This window comes from Mobula hypostoma, chromosome 1, assembly GCF_963921235.1.
Source record: "Mobula hypostoma chromosome 1, sMobHyp1.1, whole genome shotgun sequence".
NCBI classification, from domain to species: Eukaryota; Metazoa; Chordata; class Chondrichthyes; order Myliobatiformes; family Myliobatidae; genus Mobula; species Mobula hypostoma.
The window spans coordinates 28,240,594-28,257,715 of NC_086097.1; the positions used below are offsets into that span (position 1 = coordinate 28,240,594).

The window sequence follows — 17,122 nt, forward strand, 5'->3', positions numbered from 1 at the left end:
CAGAGGGTGATGAATCTGTGGAATTCATCGCCACAGACCCTATGACCTAGTCATAGGGTGTATTGAAAGCAGAGGTTGATAGGTTCTTGATTAGTCAGAGTGTGAAAGGTTAAGGCGAGAAGGCACAAGAATGAGGTTGGGAGGGATCATGGAATGACAGAGAAGACTTATTGGGCCAAATGGCTCAATTCTGCTCTTACATCTTTTATCTAATATTCTTCAGAAGCTCCAGCACTGCCTCTTTCTTAAGGTCAAAGTCCCCGTTACCGGTGAACACTGAAGCCAAGTATTCATTAAGGATCTTCCCTGCCTCCTGCAACTCTAAACACGTTTTTACTTTAACTCCGAGCAGTCCTACCCTCACTCTAGTAACCGTCCTGTTCCTTGTGTACGCATAGAATAAAGCACAGCTAACATATATACTGACTGAGACAACAATAGTCAGAGATTACACGACAAACACCGCAAAACCTGCAGGTGCTGGAAATGCAAAGCAACACGCACAAAATGTTGGAGGAACTCAGCAGGTCAGGCAGCATCAATGGAGAGGGGTGAACAGTTGACATTTTGGGCCGAGACCCTTCTTCAGGACTGAGAAGGAAGGGGGAAGATCCGGAATTTAAAAATGGGGGGAGGGTAACGAGGCTAAGTAGAAGGTGATAGTGGATGGGCAAGGTCAAGGGCAGGGGAAGAAAGAATCCGATAGGAGAGGAGAACGGACAATAGGAGAAATGGAAGGAGGAGGGGACCCGGGGGAAGTGATAGGCAGGTGAGAAGAAGTAAAGGCCAGAGTGAAGAATAAAGGTGGGGGAGGGGGAAATTTTGTTCACGGGAAGGAGAAATTGATATTCATGCCCCCAGTTTGGAGGCTACCCAGACAGAATTTAAGGTGCTGCTCCTCCACCCTGAGGGTGCCCTCAGCGTGGTACAAGAGGAGGCCGTGGATCGACATGTCGGAATGAGAATGGGAACGTGAATTAACATTTTTGGCCACCAGGAAGTCTTGCTTGTGGCAGATGGTGTGGAGATGTTCGACGATGCGGTCTCCCAATTTATGACAAGTCTCACTGATGTAGAGGAGGCCGCATCGGGAACACTGGATACAATAGACAACCCCAGCCGATTCACAGGTGAAGTGTTGCCTCACCTGGAAGGACTGTTTGTGGCCCTGAAGTACGGAATTATTTATTTACTGTTCATTTTTCTTTTTTTTCTTGTTTAACGTGTGTACAATTTGTTCTCTTTTGCACATTAGGTGATTGTCAGTCTTCCATATATATAGTTGTTGATAAAAATCTATTTATTTCCGTATAAACGCCTGCAAGAAAATTAATCGCAGGATGGTATATGGTGACATATATGCGTGTAATTTGACAATAAGCTGACTTTGAACTTGAATCATCTGGGATTGTTCTCACTGGAATGTGAGAGGCTGAAGGACGATGACAACGTTGAAGGGTATAAATAGGGCATTGAGCTGGTTCACACACAGTACATGCTCACCTTCGCTGTTCTGAAACAAGTCAATCATCTCGATCATAGGCGCAATCTTATTGACATCAGGGTGTCGTTTTACCTCTGCCCAATAGGTATCGGTGATGGAGGGAATGAACTGGGAATGGGGAAGGTGAAAGAGGCTGTCAAGAAGTACATTCCCAACGGGGACCGGATAGCTTGTGACGTCAGTGCGGACTTTACAGTTGTTGCAGGTGGGTTTCATTGATCTTCAATCGAACAAAGGATTGATGATTAGTTGATTGGTTTATTATTATTATTGATACAGTGGATGAATTTATTTTTCACATGTACACTGAAAATTAGAGTGAAATGTGTGGCTTGCGTTAACAACCGGCACAATCTATGGATGTGCTGGGGGCAGCCTGTGAGTGTGGCCACTCATTCTGGTGCCAACATACTCACAGTGCTCAGCAGGTCACAACAAGTAACAAGATAGCAGCAGCAAAACAAGCCCAAGCAGTTGCAGAGGAAGTGCAATGCAAGTAGACTAAGGCCTTGATGAGGTAGATTGGGAGGTCAGGAGCTCATCTTTTAGTCTACGAGAGGTTTGTTCAAGAGTCCGAAGAGACAATCATTAGGTGTTAGGCTGAGGTTGGCTTTTGTTCCTGTGAAGCTGACCCTTGTCTACCCATGATTAGTGAAAGTGATAACTGGTCCATCACTGGAGAGACCCAGGGCTTCGCATGATTGATGTTTCTTCTTAGTCCATTCACCTGAAGTTGGCATAATCCATACAGAAGATGGCAGGATTTTAAGCACAATTTATCTTCAGCCAACTTGAGCTTCATTGATTGTTGCCTTTCATTCAGCCTGGGAATTCTGCCATGTGACAAATAAAGCTAATCTTAAATCATCTTATTTACGTGGTTGGCTGCCTGTGACTAGTGGTGCTCCACAGGCATGGATGGTGGAACCACTTCTTTCCACATTATGTGTCAGTGATAAGGACCGAGATACAGTGAAAAGCTCTGTGGCCAAATTTACAGATGATACGAAAGCAAGCTGAAGACGCAGGGAGTCTGCAGAAGGACTTGGACAGAATTAGAGAATAAGCAAAGTATATATAGTGTAGGGAACTCTGTGGTCATGCACTTTGGTAGAAGGCATAGACTATTTTCTAAAATTCAAAGAGACTTGGGAGTCCTCTTGCAGGATTCACCAGAGGTTAACTTGCAAGCTGAGTCAATCATGAGGAAGGCAAATGCAATGTTAGCATTCATTTCGAGAGGATTGGAATGAGGCTTTGTAAGGCATTGGTCAGATTACACTTGGAGTACTGTGAGCTGCTTATCTAAAAAAAGGATGTGCTGGCATTGGAGAGGGTCCAGAGGAGGATTCTGGTAATGAAAGGGAAACATATGAGGAGTGTTTGATAGCTCTGGGCCAGTATTCACTGGAATTTAGAAGAATGAGAGGGGATCTCGTTGATACCTATCGAGTATTGAAAGGCCTAGATAGAGTGGGGGAGTCTAGGACCAGAGGGCACAGCCTCAGAATAGAGGGACATCCGTTTAGAACAGAGATGAGGAGGAATTTCTTTAGCCAGATGGTGGCGAATCTCTGGAATACACTGCCGCAGACGGCTGTGGAGGCCACGACATTGGGTATACTTAAGGTGGAGGTTGATAGATTCTTGATTAGTAAGGGTGTCAAAGGTTACGGGGAGAAGGCAGTGAAATAGGGCTGGGAGGGATAGTAAATCATCCATGATAAAATGGTTGAACAGACTCAATGGGCTGAATGGCCTACTCCTATGTCTTAGGGTCTATGGTCTTATTCTGATTTGTTATTGTTTTACCTTATTTTAGCTCAAACCTACTTCCTTTTTAAATCTTTTTATTGAATAAGTATACAAAAGGGTAAGCCATATAGGCACTAATACACTGTTAGAATATAATAAAATTACAGGAAATATTAATACAAAAAAAAGTGATACAAACAATGTAATTTAAACATAACATACTAAGGTAACATAATAGTATACTAATTTTTATATATATATCTCAATAGAGAAAAGGAAAAAAAAACCCAAAAAAACCCCACCGTGCAACTAACTAAAAGCAAAGCAAAGCAATGGGCTAACTTGGAACCAAGCAGAGTTAAAGAACTTAAGATCACGTCCTCAATCCCGACCTCCATTAAAAACAGTAAAAAAAAACAAGAAGGGTATATAAATATGGAGCAAAAAAAGAGGAGAAAAAAAATTACATTAAATGAAAATATTGAATAAAAGATCTCCAGGTCTGTTCAAATTTAAGTGAGGAATCATAAAGATTGCTTCTAATTTTCTCCAAATTCAAGCATAATATCGTCTGAGAAAACCAAAAAAAGGTAGTTGGAGCATTAAGCTCTTTCCAATGTTGTAAGATACATCTTTTCGCTATTAAAGTAAGAAATGCAATCATTCTACGGGCTGAAGGAGAAAGATTACTGGAAATTTTAGGTAGTCCAAAGATAGCAGTAATAGGGTGAGGAGAGAGCTCAAACCTACTGTGTAATGATTTGACCTGTATGAACAATATGCACGACAATCCTTTAACTGTATCTCGGTTCATGTGACAATAAAAACCCATTTCCAATACCAATACCACATTGAAGTGAAGATGCTGCTCCCAAAACTCGTCAGAAGCCCCGCCCTCTGGACAGAACTTCTTATCGCTCCTGAGCAGACATTGGACATGTCTATTCAACACCTACAACACCAGATGCAAAAAATTGTTTTGAGGAGTTTCTGCAGATATGCATTCTCCAAATAATCTCTAAACATGAGACAGGATATTTTTGAGCAAAAGGACACTAATAGACACAGTTCAAAAGTTTTGTAGAATTCAGTGGTCTTAAAAAAACTGAGAAACTGACTAATATAACTAGCAAACACCTTTCTGTTTAGAACGACATTGTTGTGTTGACCTTTTAACCTACTCCAAGGTCAGTCTAACCCTTCTCTCCCACATAGCCTTCCAATTTTCTTTCATCCTTCTGCCTTTCTGAGAGTCTCTTAAATGTTTGTGGAATGCCTCTACAACCACCCCTGGTAGGGCATCCCACAAACTCACCACTCTTTGTGTAACAAACCTATTTTAAGGTAGTACAAGGGAAAACAGTTACCAAATGCAGAATAAAGTGTTACAGTCAGCGCAGGCAAACAAAAAGATGGAAGGTTATAATGGGGTAGATTGTGAGGCTCAGAGTCCATCTTATCGTACTAGGGGACCATTCAATAATTTTATAACTTCATGATGGAAGCAGTCCTTAAGTCTGTGGTTCCAGATTACTGGTGTTCAAATTAGGTTAAATTAAAGTGCATTATTTTCTCCTTTATTGTTAGGTGCTTTCAGACTTTTATATCTTCTGCCTGATGGGAAGGGCAAGAAGAGAGAGTGATCTAGGGTGGGTGGTATCTTTGATTATGTTGGCTGCTTTCCCGAGGCAACGAAAAGTGCAGACATATTCCATGGAGGGAGGCTGGTTTCCGCGAGGCGCTTAGGAGGTTCGTAAGTCTGCTATCAGAATAACTTCTGGAAAGTAAATGCAAGGGGAATGTTGGTTGAGGAGGACGGGAAGAGCGAAGGGGGAAGGGGGAGGTGGGAGGTGGGAAGCTTGCTGGCCAGCTTCTCCCGTCCGTCCAGTGATGAGCTGCCTGTAATTCTGCGCAGACGTTGGGCTGAGAGGCCACCTATGCGAAATATTAAATAGGAAGAGAGCGGAAAGCACGTGAACAGATTTGAAGTAGTTATTGGAGATCAGACAAAGTAATTTTCAGCAAAACTGAGGGGCTTCTTGCTCAGCTAAATACTTAAGGACATTAAAACTGGAGGGAGGTTACAATCTTTTCTATTGGAGGCTTACACATATCCCTGCAATATATGCTGTACCTTAACTATGTGAAGGGAAAAAGCGATCTGGGAATGCAGATAAATAATTCCTTGAAAATGGTGTCACAAGTAAAATAAGGTTGTAACAAGAGCTGTTGGCATATTGACCTTCTTAAGTCAGAATACAGGAACTGGAATGTTATGTTGAAGTTGTTTAAGATGTTGGTGAGGCCAATTTGGAATATTGTCACCCATTGTTCTGGTCACCCATCTATAGGAACGATCAATAAGTGTGAAGGAGTAGAGACAACATGTACATGGTTGTGCTGGAACTGCAGGACCTGAGTTTCAGAAAGAGGTTGGATAGGTTAGGACATTATTCCCTGGAACGTTGGAGAATGAGGGAAGATTAGATAGAGATATACAAAATTATGATGCATCTAGAGAAGGCGAATACAAGCAGGCTTTCCCCACTGAGGGTTGGTTGAAACTAGACCAGAGGGTATAGGTTTAGCATGAAAGGTGAAATGTTTAAGGGGAACCTGAGGGGAGACTTCTTCAGTCAGAGGGTGGTGAAGGAAAAAGCTGGCCAAAGTGGTGGATGTGAGTTAAACTGTAACATTTCATACAAACATAGAAACACAGAAAACCTACAGCACAATACAGGCCCTTCGGCCCACAATGCTGTGCCGAACATATACTTACTATAGAAACTACCTAGGGTTACCCATAGCCCTCTGTTTTTCTAAGCTCCATGTACCGATTCAAGAGTCTCTTAAAAGACCCTATCGTATCTGCCTCCACCATCGTCACTGGCAGCCCATTCCACACACTCACCACTCTGCGTAAAAAAAACTCACCCCTGACATCTACCCTGTACCTACTTCCAAGCACCTTAAAACTGTGCCCTCTTGTGTTAGCTATTTCAGCCCTGAGAAAAAGCCTCTGACTATCCACACGATCAATGTCTCTCATTATCTTATACACCTCTATCAAGTCACCTCTCATCCTCCATCTCTCCAAGAAGAAAAGGCCAAGTTCACTCAACCTGTTCTCGTAAGGCATGCTCCCCAATCCAGGCAACATCCTTGTAAATCTCCTCTGCACCCTTTCTATAGTTTCCGCATCCTTCCTGTAGTGAGGTGACCAGAACTGGTCACAGTACTCCAAGTGGGGTCTGACCAGGGTCCTATAAAGCTGTAACATTATCTCTTCACTCTTAAACTCAATCCCACGATCGATGAAGGCCAATGCACCGTATGCCTTCTTAACCACAGAGCCAACCTGCACAGCAGCTTTGGGTGTCCTATGTACTTGGACCCCAAGATCCCTCTGATCCTCCACACTGCCAAGAGTCTTACCATTAATACTACAAACGTTTGTATATTCTGCCGTCATATTTGAGCTATCAAGATGAACCACCTCACACTTGTCTGGGTTGAATGCCCCACTGTAGCCTCTGACAGCCCTCCACACTATCCACAACACCCCCAACCTTTGTGTCATCAGCAAATTTACTAACCCATCCCTCCACTTCCTCATCCAGTTCATTTATAAACATCACAAAAAGAAGGGGTCCCAGGACAGATCCCTGAGGCACAGCACTGGTCACCGACCTCCAAGGAAGATTGGATAAGTGCATGGTTGGGAGGGTATGAAGAGCTGAGGTCCAGGTGTGGGTAGATTGGACTAGTTAGGAACACAGAGTGGCATAGACTAGATGGGCCAAAGGGCCTGTTTCTGTGCTGTAGTATTCTATGACTCTAAGAAGCAATCTTAATGGCAGTAACACACACAAAATGCTGCAGGAACCCTGCAGATTAAGCAGCGTCTTAAACGATAAACAGTTGATGTTTGGGCTTTCCTGCATCTGCAGAGACTGCTGTGTAATGATGGCTGTGTTTCCTTAGGTGTGTCAAACTGGGCTGGCTATGCCATGGCTTGTGCCCTGCACGTCCTCAACAACTGCACGGTCCATGAACGCTACCTTCACAAAGCCACTGGATTTCCCAAGGTGCTGGACGTTGACAGATACACTGCAGCACTGCCCACCGTCCTCAAGGTAAGGTGCACAAGCCAATAGGTGAGGGAAAAGGCCATTTGGCCCCTCAAGCCTGCCATACTGTTCAGCCTGACCATGGCAGGTCTCTGCTGGCCTCAGTCCCCCCCATCGGTGCCAGTTCCCCACAGCCCTCAATTCCTTGATCTTTCAAATGTTTATCTGTCTTATCTTAAATATGTCAAATGATCCGGCCCCCGCCACCTAGAGAGGCCAAGAGTTCCAGAGATTCACCTCCCTTTGTGACAACAAATTTCAGTGCACCTTAGTCTTTAATGACAGTCTCCTTGTAACGATATCTCCTTGTTCATGACTCTCCCACTGGTGGAAACATCTCAGCATCTACTCCATTAACTCCTCTTATGTGTTTGAATAAACTCATTCCTCATTCTTTTAAGCTCCAAGGAATACAGACCCACAATTGCCAACCTCTAGTGACGTAGGATAAAGTGGGGCAATATGGTGGTGCAGCAGTTAATGTAATGCTAATAAAGCATCAGCGACCAGGGATCAAATCCCACCGCTGTCTTGTATGTTCTTCCCACGTCCGTGTAGGTTTCCTCTGGGTGCTCTGGTTTCCTCTCACGTTCCAAAGATGTACGGGCTAGTAAATTAATTGGACACATCGGTGTAATTGGAAACATCGGTGTAATTGGACACATCGGTGTAATTGGAAACATCGGTGTAATTGGAAACATCGGTGTAATTGGACACATCGGTGTAATTGGAAACATCGGTGTAATTGGAAACATCGGTGTAATTGGACACATCGGTGTAATTGGAAACATCGGTGTAATTGGACACATCGGTGTAATTGGAAACATCGGTGTAATTGGACACATCGGTGTAATTGGACACATCGGTGTAATTGGCGCCAGAAGCATGGCGACATTTGCAGGCCACCGTCAGCACATCCTCGAACTGTGTCGGTTGTTGACACAAATGTTGTATTTCACTGTATGTTTTAATGTACATGTGACAAATAAAGCTAATCTTCTTCTACCAAACAACAAGTTTCACGCCATATCTCAGTGATAATAAACCTGATTCTGATTGTGTTAACACTACCAGCTATCTAACTACAGACTTACTAACTGGACCCTGGGGAGGAATCTGAAATCCGCGGTACTCCCAGTTACTTCCTCTGTCTGAATAAACCCACGAGAAGTTTTCCAATCTCTCTCTTCACCTGTCCTCAGGAAGAAAAACTGCTGGCGCTGCTGGTGAAACATGGAATTCGGAGTGGGAAAACCGGGAATCTGGGAATGGAAGTGGATGGCTTGTTATTCCACGATGTGCATTCACCCATGATCAAAAAGTTACTGGAGATCACACTTAAGCAACACCAGTGAAATTAGCAAGAAAGGAGTCAACCTTAGACAGGGAGTTCCAGAAAATGTTAGATTAACTGATTGATGTAATGGAGAAGGTTTATTAGATTTTAATGAACTGTTTTCTTTGATATATGCCATATTTTCCTGATATAGTTCAGGCACAGTTTTCTCTTTAATACATTGTTTTTCCTATCACTAGGTTATTTCAGATTCAAATTAGTTTATTATCAAATACCCCGGGAATCTCTCAGAATAAACAGTGTACTTGTCAATAATAAAGACTGTGACAAGCACAGAACATTGGACGAGTGCAAAGTATAGTGGAAACTAAACTAGTGTGGAAAGAAGTGACAATAACAGAATAACCAGAAGAGGTAGAGCCAAGAGGTCGAGAAGGTGACAGTATCAATCGGAAGGAGGTGCGAAAGAGCTGAATAGGTCTGAAGTCCGATAACAATTGGGAGAAGTTCACTGTTAATGTTGATTATATTTCTTCCCTTTAGTAATTGTTCTCAATGCTGATTGTATTTTCATTTTGCATCATGCCGCTGACATTTTTAATAAAGACTTGATCAGTGTTTTTGCAAATTAGTTGTTTGTCAGTCTTTGTAATTTATAGTTTTTCCTGAATGCTATTGTATTTTTTCATTTTCCTGTAAAGGCCTGCGAGAAAACAAGCCCAAAGTAAGAGTGTGGGGACATATAGGCACTTTGATAGTATATTCACTTTCTACTTTGGAGATGTTTTTGTAAAACTAGGATGTGTTAAGAGTGGGCTTATAAGGTGCATCGGCTATGATTTATAATATTATTATGAAACTCAGGAAAGCTCCATTTGATAAGATTAGGGTAGATTGGGAACAGGAATTGGGGCTTACCATTTCTGTGGATGATTGGGGGCAGATTTTACAATTAGTTAATACTTCCTCTATTTGTGCTAAACATTCCCTAATTCAATTTAAAGTGGTGCATAGAGCACATATGTCCAAAGATAAGTTAGCGCGTTTTTACTCACATATTAATCCTTTCTGTGATAGATGTTCGGGGCAGATAGCCTCTTTAACTCATATGTTTTGGTCTTGCCCTACTTTGGAAACTTTTTGGAGAGATATTTTCAATATTATTTCTAAGGTATTAAATATAGATACCTCTCCTCACCCTATTACTGCTATCTTTGGACTACCTAAAATTTCTAGTAATCTTTCCCCTTCAGCCCGTAGAATGATTGCATTTCTTACTTTAATGGCGAAAAGATGTATTTTACAACATTGGAAAGAGCTTAATGCTCCAACTACCTTTTCTTGGTTTTCTCAGACGATTTTATGTTTGAATCTGGAGAAAATTAGAAGTAACCTTTATGATTCTTCATTTAAATTTGAACAGATTTGGGGACCTTTTATTCGATATTTTCATTTAATGTAATATTTACCCTTCTTGTTTTTTTTCACTGTTTTAATGGAGGTCGGGATTGAGGACGTGATTTTAAGTTTAACTCTGTTTGGTTTCAAGTTAGCCCATTGCTTTGCTTTGCTTTTAGTTAGTTGCACGGTGGGTTTTTTTTGGGGTTTTTTTTTCCATTGATATATATAAAATCTAGTATACTATTATGTTATCTTGGTTTCTTATGCTTAAATTACATTGTTTGTAGTATTTTCTTTTTGGTATTGTTATCTTTTGGAATTTTATTATACTTTAACATTGTATTAATGTTTATATGGCTTACCTTTTTTGTATACTTACTCAATAAAAAGATTTAAAAAGAAAGAAAGAAAGAGTGGGCTTACAGATGTTCTGGTTGAGTATGTAACACACAAAAAGAGCCGCAGAACTGAGGTCAGGCAGCATCTATGGAGGGGGAATAGACAGTCAATGTTTTGTGTTGAGTCCCTTCATCAGGACTGGAAAGGAAGGGGGCAGCAGGTGAGGGGGAATCACCGATCAGAAAACCTGTCAGCTTTTACCACCCCCTTCCCACCTTCTTATTCTGGCCTCTGTCCCCCTTCCTTTCCAGTCCTGGTGAAGGGTCTCGGCCCGAAACATCGACTGTTTATTCCCCTCCATTGATGCTGGCTGATCTGCTGAGTTCCTCCAGCATTCTGTGTGTGTTTTACTTAACATTTCCAGCATCTGCAGACTCTCCTGTGCTTTATGATGTGCTGGATCAGTGAGATGTCATTTGAACTCCGAGGCCGAAGGTTGTAAGTTAAGGTGAAAGCTGAGATTTCAGTATAGTTCTGGGAGAGTCAGCATTGCGTGGTCAGGAATGCTGAAGTGGTTTAGCACGAGGAGAAAACATCGGGTAGTGTGTTGCATCACGGCTTGGTACGGCAACTGCTCTGCCCTCGACTGTAAGGAACTGCAGGGTTATGGACACATCTCAGCACATCACAGACACCAGCCACCCCTCTGTGGACTCTGTTGCCTTGGTATAGCTGCCAACATAATCAAAGACCCAACCACCCCAGATCCCCGACTCCCAGCGGAAGATACAAAAGCCTGAAAGCACATACCACCAGGCTCCTGGGCAGCGTCTATCCCGCAGATATCAGACTCTTGACCTCGTTGTGGCGTTGCACCTTTCTGTCTACACCACAGCACATTCTCTGTAACACCTTGTTCTGCATTTTCTTGCTTTTCCTTGCAATCAATTTACCAATCAACCAAGACCTGTGTGGTCTCACTCCCCAGAGGACCACAACTTTGTCACGGTTTTGCAGAGCAAACAGGTCAAAGGGTAGAGGCCAGATTCAGAGTGGTCCAGTTCAGGGCTAACAACTCTGACTGGTAAAACAAAACTGTTACGGAAACAGCAATGAAAATTTCTTCTACATCTGAGTGCGATGCTATTCCTGAGTCTCCACTCAGAATTTGAACGACTGACAGTAGTGAAAACCAACAGGAAGCTACTGACAAGATGAAGGAAGCCCCGAACAGCGCCAGAGTTGAAGCACCTTCATTGTTGCCCTAATCACCAGCAACGTAACGGGCAGTGAGTAAGTGTGGTCTCAGATAAATGTTAACAATGTAACAATGCAAAAAGAATGGGGAGTTCTCTCAGTCTCCTGCTGGTACTGTATTTATCCTGCAGCTACCATCACCAACTGCCATGTCCCTTCATCATTTCCATGTCGACATTATGGAAAAGTTTTTGCAAATGCAAGTATCTTTTGCTTTTACAAATGCAAAAGCACTCCAGCGTGTGGTGGAAACTGCCCAGCGGATTATTGGCATCCAATTGCCTACCATTGAGAACATCTACCATAAACGTAGCCCGGGCAGGGCAAAAAAGCATTATCAGGGATGCATCTCACCCTAACCATGGACTTTCTACTCTCCTCCCATCCAGTAGGTGCTACAGGAGCCTCCGCTCCCACACCAGCAGGCACAGGAAGAGCTTCTTCCCTGAGGCTGTGACCCTGTTGAACCTCACATCACAGCGCTAAGCAGTATTGCACCCATATTGTACTGTCTCAGTACTTTTATATTTGTGTGCTGTAGCACTTACTTTTTATTCGTAGTTATTTTGTAAATAACACTATTCTTTGCATTTCTGGTTAGATGCTAACTGCATTTCATTGGCTTTGTATCTGTACTTGGCACAATGATAATAAAGTTGTATCTAATCTAATCTAAACTAAAACTTTGATGTTTCGGACTTCTGGCTTCTGGGTTTTTTTTACACACGACGATTGCTGTAGTCAGTCTCTCCTGCCACAAGATGGGGCTCCATTCTCAGTTTTGCCAAGACGTAACCCAACAGGAACTGACAAAAGGACAAAAGGAGCCTACTGACTCTCACAGCTATCTGAACTATTCCTCTTCCCACCCTGTCTCTTGCAAAAGTTCCATCCCCTTCTCACAATTCCTCCGTCTCCACAGCATCTGCTCTCAGGATGAGGCTGTTTATTCCAGGACGAAAGAGATGTCTTCCTTTAAAAAAGAAAGGGGCTTCCCTTCCTCCACCATCAACTCTGCTCTCAAACGCATCTCTCCCATTTCATGCACATCTGCTCTCACCCCATCCTCCCGCCACCCAACTAGGGATAGGGTTGCCCTTCTCCTCACCTACCACCCCACCAGCCTCCGGGTCCAACATATAATTCTCTGTAACTTCTGCCACCTCCAATGGGATCCCACCACCAAGCACATCTTTCCCTCCCCACTCTTTCTGCTTTCCACAGGGATCACTCCCTAGGCGACTCCCTTGTCCATTCGTTCCCCCCCCCATCCCTTCGCACCAATCTCCCTCCTGGTACAGATACAAAGCCAATGAAATGCAGTTAGCATCTAACCAGAAATGCAAAGAATAGTGTTATTTACAAAATAACTGCGAATAAAAAGTAAGTGCTACAGCACACAAATATAAAAGTACTGAGACAGTACAATATGGATGCAATATTGCTTAGCGCTGTGATTATGAGATTCAGCAGGGTCACAGCCTCAGGGAAGAAGCTCTTCCTGTGCCTGCTGGTGTGGGAGCGGAGGCTCCTGTAGCACCTACTGGATGGGAGGAGAGTAGAAAGTCCATGGTTAGGGTGAGATGCATCCCTGATAATGCTTTTTTGCCCTGTAACTCCTGCCACCTCCAATGGGATCCCACCACCAAGCACATCTTTCCCTCCCCATTCTTTCTGCTTTCCGCAGGGATCGCTCCCTAGGCGACTCCCTTGTCCATTCATTTCCGCCCCCCCCCCATCCCTTCGCACCAATCTCCCTCCCGGCACTTATCTTTGTAAGCGGTACAAGTGCTACACATGTCCTTACACTTCCTCCCTCACCACCATTCAGGGCCCCAAACAGTTCTTCCAGGTGAGGCAACACTTCACCTGTGAGTCGGCTGGGGTGATATACTGCGTCCGGTGCTCCTGTTGTGGCCTTCTATATATTGGCGAGACCCAACGCAGACTGGGAGATCGTTTTGCTGAACACCTAGACTCTGTCCGCCAGAGAAAGCAAGATCTCCCAGTGGCCACATATTTTAATTCCACGTCCCATTCCCATTCTGATATGTCAATCCGCGGCCTCCTCTACTGTAAAGATGAAGCCACACTCAGGTTGGAGGAACAACACCTTACATTCTGTCTGGGTAGCCTCCAACCTGATAGCATGAACATTGACTTCTCTAACTTCCGCTAATACCCCTCCTCCCCTTCTTACCCTATTCCTTGTTTTCTCTCTCTCTTTTTTCTCCCTCTGTCCTCTCACTATAACTCCTTGCCTGCTCTCCATCTTCCTCTGGTGCTCCTCTCCTCCCATCCCATGATCCTGTCCCTTCTCCAGCCTCGTATCCCTTTTGCCAATCAATTTTCCAGCTCTTAGCTTCATCCCTCTCCCTCCTGTCTTCTCCTATCATTTCAGATCTCCCTCTCCCCTTCCTACTTTCAAATCTCTTACTATCTCTTCTTTCAGTTAGTCCTGACGAAGGGTCTCGGCCTGAAACGTCGACTGCACCTCTTCCTAAAGATGCTGCCTGGCCTGCTGCGTTCCACCAGCATTTCGTGTGTGTTGCAGGAACTGAGGTGTAAAGGCCAGGGATAGAAATAACTGCAAAATGGTCCAGGAAACACCAAAGGAAAATGATTCATCTCTGACCCGTCACAATTAGTAAGCAGATGAAGAAAATTGTTCTGAACTAAAAGTTAATTTGTTAATAGTTTATGTTAACTTGCTGTAGGTTTGCAATGTATCGTGTCAATTAATCTAAAAGCCGATTGTTTTAGCTTTCTTATCCAAGGTATGACTGCCAGTAGCAATAAGCTTGAACTTGGCAGTTCAGGAAAGAGAGACAGCTAGTCTACTTCTGCCTCTGTTAGATAGAGACAGATAAATTGGCGATTTTTAAAAAGATTCTTAGATAGGCATATGGATGAAAAAAATGGAGAGTTGTGTGGGAGGAAAAGGTTAGATTGATCTTGGAGTAGCTTAAAGGGTAATTACTGTGTTGTAGTGATCTATGTTCTATTCCTTATTGAGTAATATACGAGGGGTGATTGATAAGTTTGTGGCCTAAGGTAGAAGGAGATGAGTTATTAACTTAAAACTTTCTGCATAATCACTCAAAGAGTTGAACTGCATGTGCATGTAATGAGAGCTGTATAGCTCACTCCTTCCACCTTAGGCCACAAACTTATCAATCACCCCTGCTGTGGACCACTTTCTGGAGGTCCAAGACGCCGACTTCTACAAAGAAGAGATCCGTATGCTCCACTGGACTAAGTGTGTACGTGTAGGAGGGGACTATGTTGAAAAATAAATGTGCTTGGTTTTCTAAAATTGACTCCTCCTACCTTAGGCCACGAACTTATCAATCATCCCTCGCACCATGGAAACAGGCCCTTCAACCCAATTTGTCAATGCCCCAAACTTTGTGCCAACGAAGCTAGTCCCACTTGCTTGCATTTGGCCCATATCCCTCGAAACCTTTCTTGTCCAAGTGGCTGCTATATTCTTAGACGTCTAGGCTGGCTCTCCAGAACCAATTCATATTTCAGATTCAGACTTGTATTTATTACATGTATATTACTACATACAGTGAAATATGTCATTTGCGTTAATAACTTACACAACCTAAGGGTGTGCTGGGGGCAGACCACCAGCATCACTACACGTTCCAGTGCCAACATAGCATGCCCACAATGTTCAGCAGAACAATACAGAACACAACAAGTAACACACACAGAATGCTCAGCAGGCCAGGCAGTATTCATGGAAAAGAGTAAACAGTTGCTGTTTCGGGCTGAGACCTTCTTCAGGACTGGAAACATGAGATGAGAAGTCAGAGTAAGAAGGCCCCACTGAACTTGTATCTGCACTTCTTCTGCTGCCTCCATCTCCATCTCCATACCCATTTCTTTAGCAAGGACTCTCCAACCCGCACCGATGACCCCTTCTCCCAGCTCCAACCCTCCTGCCGTCTCCAACCCTCCTCCCCTCCAACCCTCCACCCCTCCAACCCTCCTCCCATCTCCAACCCTCCTCCCGTCAACCCTCCTCCCGTCTCCAACCCTCCTCCCCTCCAAACCTCCTCCCCTCCAACCCTCCACCCCTCCAAACCTCCTCCCATCTCCAACCCTCTTCCCATCTCCATCCTCCTCCCATCTCCAACACTCCTCCCATCTCCAAACCTCCTCCGATCTCCAACACTTTTCCTGTCTCCAACTCTACTCCCATCTCCAACCCTCCTCCTGTCTCCAACCCTCCTCCCGTCTCCAACCCTCCTCCCATCTCCATCCTCCTCCCATCTCCAACACTCCTCCCATCTCCAACCTTCAACCCCTCCAACCCTCCTCCCCTCTAACCCTGCACCCCTCCATCCTCCTCCCATCTCCAACCCTCCTCCCAGCTCCAACCCTCCTCGCCTCCAACCCTCCTCCCATCTCCAACCCTCCGCCCATCTCCAACCCTCCTCCCCTCAAACCTTCAACCCCTCCAACCCTCCTCCCATCTCCAACCCTCCTCCCGTCTCCACCCTCCTCCCGTCTTCACCCTCCTCCCATCTCCAACCTCCACCCGTCTCCAACCTACTCCTGTCTCCAACCTCCTCCCAGCTCCAACCCTCCTCCCAGCTCCAAACCTTCTCCCCTCCAACCCTCCTCTCATCTCCAACCCTCCTCCCGTCTCCAACCTTCCTCCCACCTCCAACCCTCATCCCATCTCCAACCCTCCTCCCCTCCAAACCTCCTCCCCTCCAACCCTCCACCCTTCCAACCCTCCTCCCATCTCCAACCCTCCTCCGTCAACCCTCCTCCCGTCTCCAACCCTCCTCCCCTCCAACCCTCCACCCCTCCAAACCTCCACCCCTCCAAACCTCCTCCCATCTCCAACCCTCTTCCCATCTCCATTCTCCTCCCAGCTCCAACAGTCCTCCCATCTCCAACCCTCCTCCGATCTCCAACACTTCTCCTGTCTCCAACTCTACTCCCATCTCCAACCCTCCTCCCGCCTCCTACCCTCCTCCCGTCTCCAACCCTCCTCACATCTCCAACCCTCCTCCCATCTCTAACCCTCCTCGTCTCCAACCCTTCTCCCAGCTCCAACCCTCCTCCCATCTCCAACCCTCCTCCCCTCCAACCTTCAACCCCTCCAACCCTCCTACCCTCTAACCCTGCACCCCTCCATCCTCCTCCCATCTCCAACCCTCCTCGCCTCCAACCCTCCTCCCATCTCCAACCCTCCGCCCATCTCCAACCCTCCTCCCCTCAAACCTTCAACCCCTCCAACCCTCCTCCCATCTCCAACCCTCCTCCCATCTCCACCCTCCTCCCGTCTTCACCCTCCTCCCGTCTCCAACCTCCACCCGTCTCCAACCTATTCCTGTCTCCAACCTCCTCCCAGCTCCAACCCTCCTCCCAGCTCCAACCCTTCTCCCCTCCAACCCTCCTCTCATCTCCAACCCT

General features: G+C 45.0%; 1 protein-coding gene across 3 annotated transcripts in view; it reads left to right on the forward strand.

The window, feature by feature from the left end:
• The window catches only part of dglucy (D-glutamate cyclase), a 110,367-nt gene extending 99,922 nt beyond the window's left edge, over window positions 1-10,445 (forward strand). For all 3 annotated transcript variants that reach the window (XM_063045162.1, XM_063045155.1, XM_063045149.1), the window contains exons 11-13: window positions 1,590-1,709; window positions 7,244-7,395; window positions 8,592-10,445. In XM_063045162.1, coding sequence (XP_062901232.1) covers window positions 1,590-1,709; window positions 7,244-7,395; window positions 8,592-8,744 — 425 coding nt within the window. In that variant the 3' untranslated portion in view covers window positions 8,745-10,445. The remainder of the gene's footprint in view (window positions 1-1,589; window positions 1,710-7,243; window positions 7,396-8,591) is intronic.
• Window positions 10,446-17,122: the final 6,677 nt, after the last annotated feature.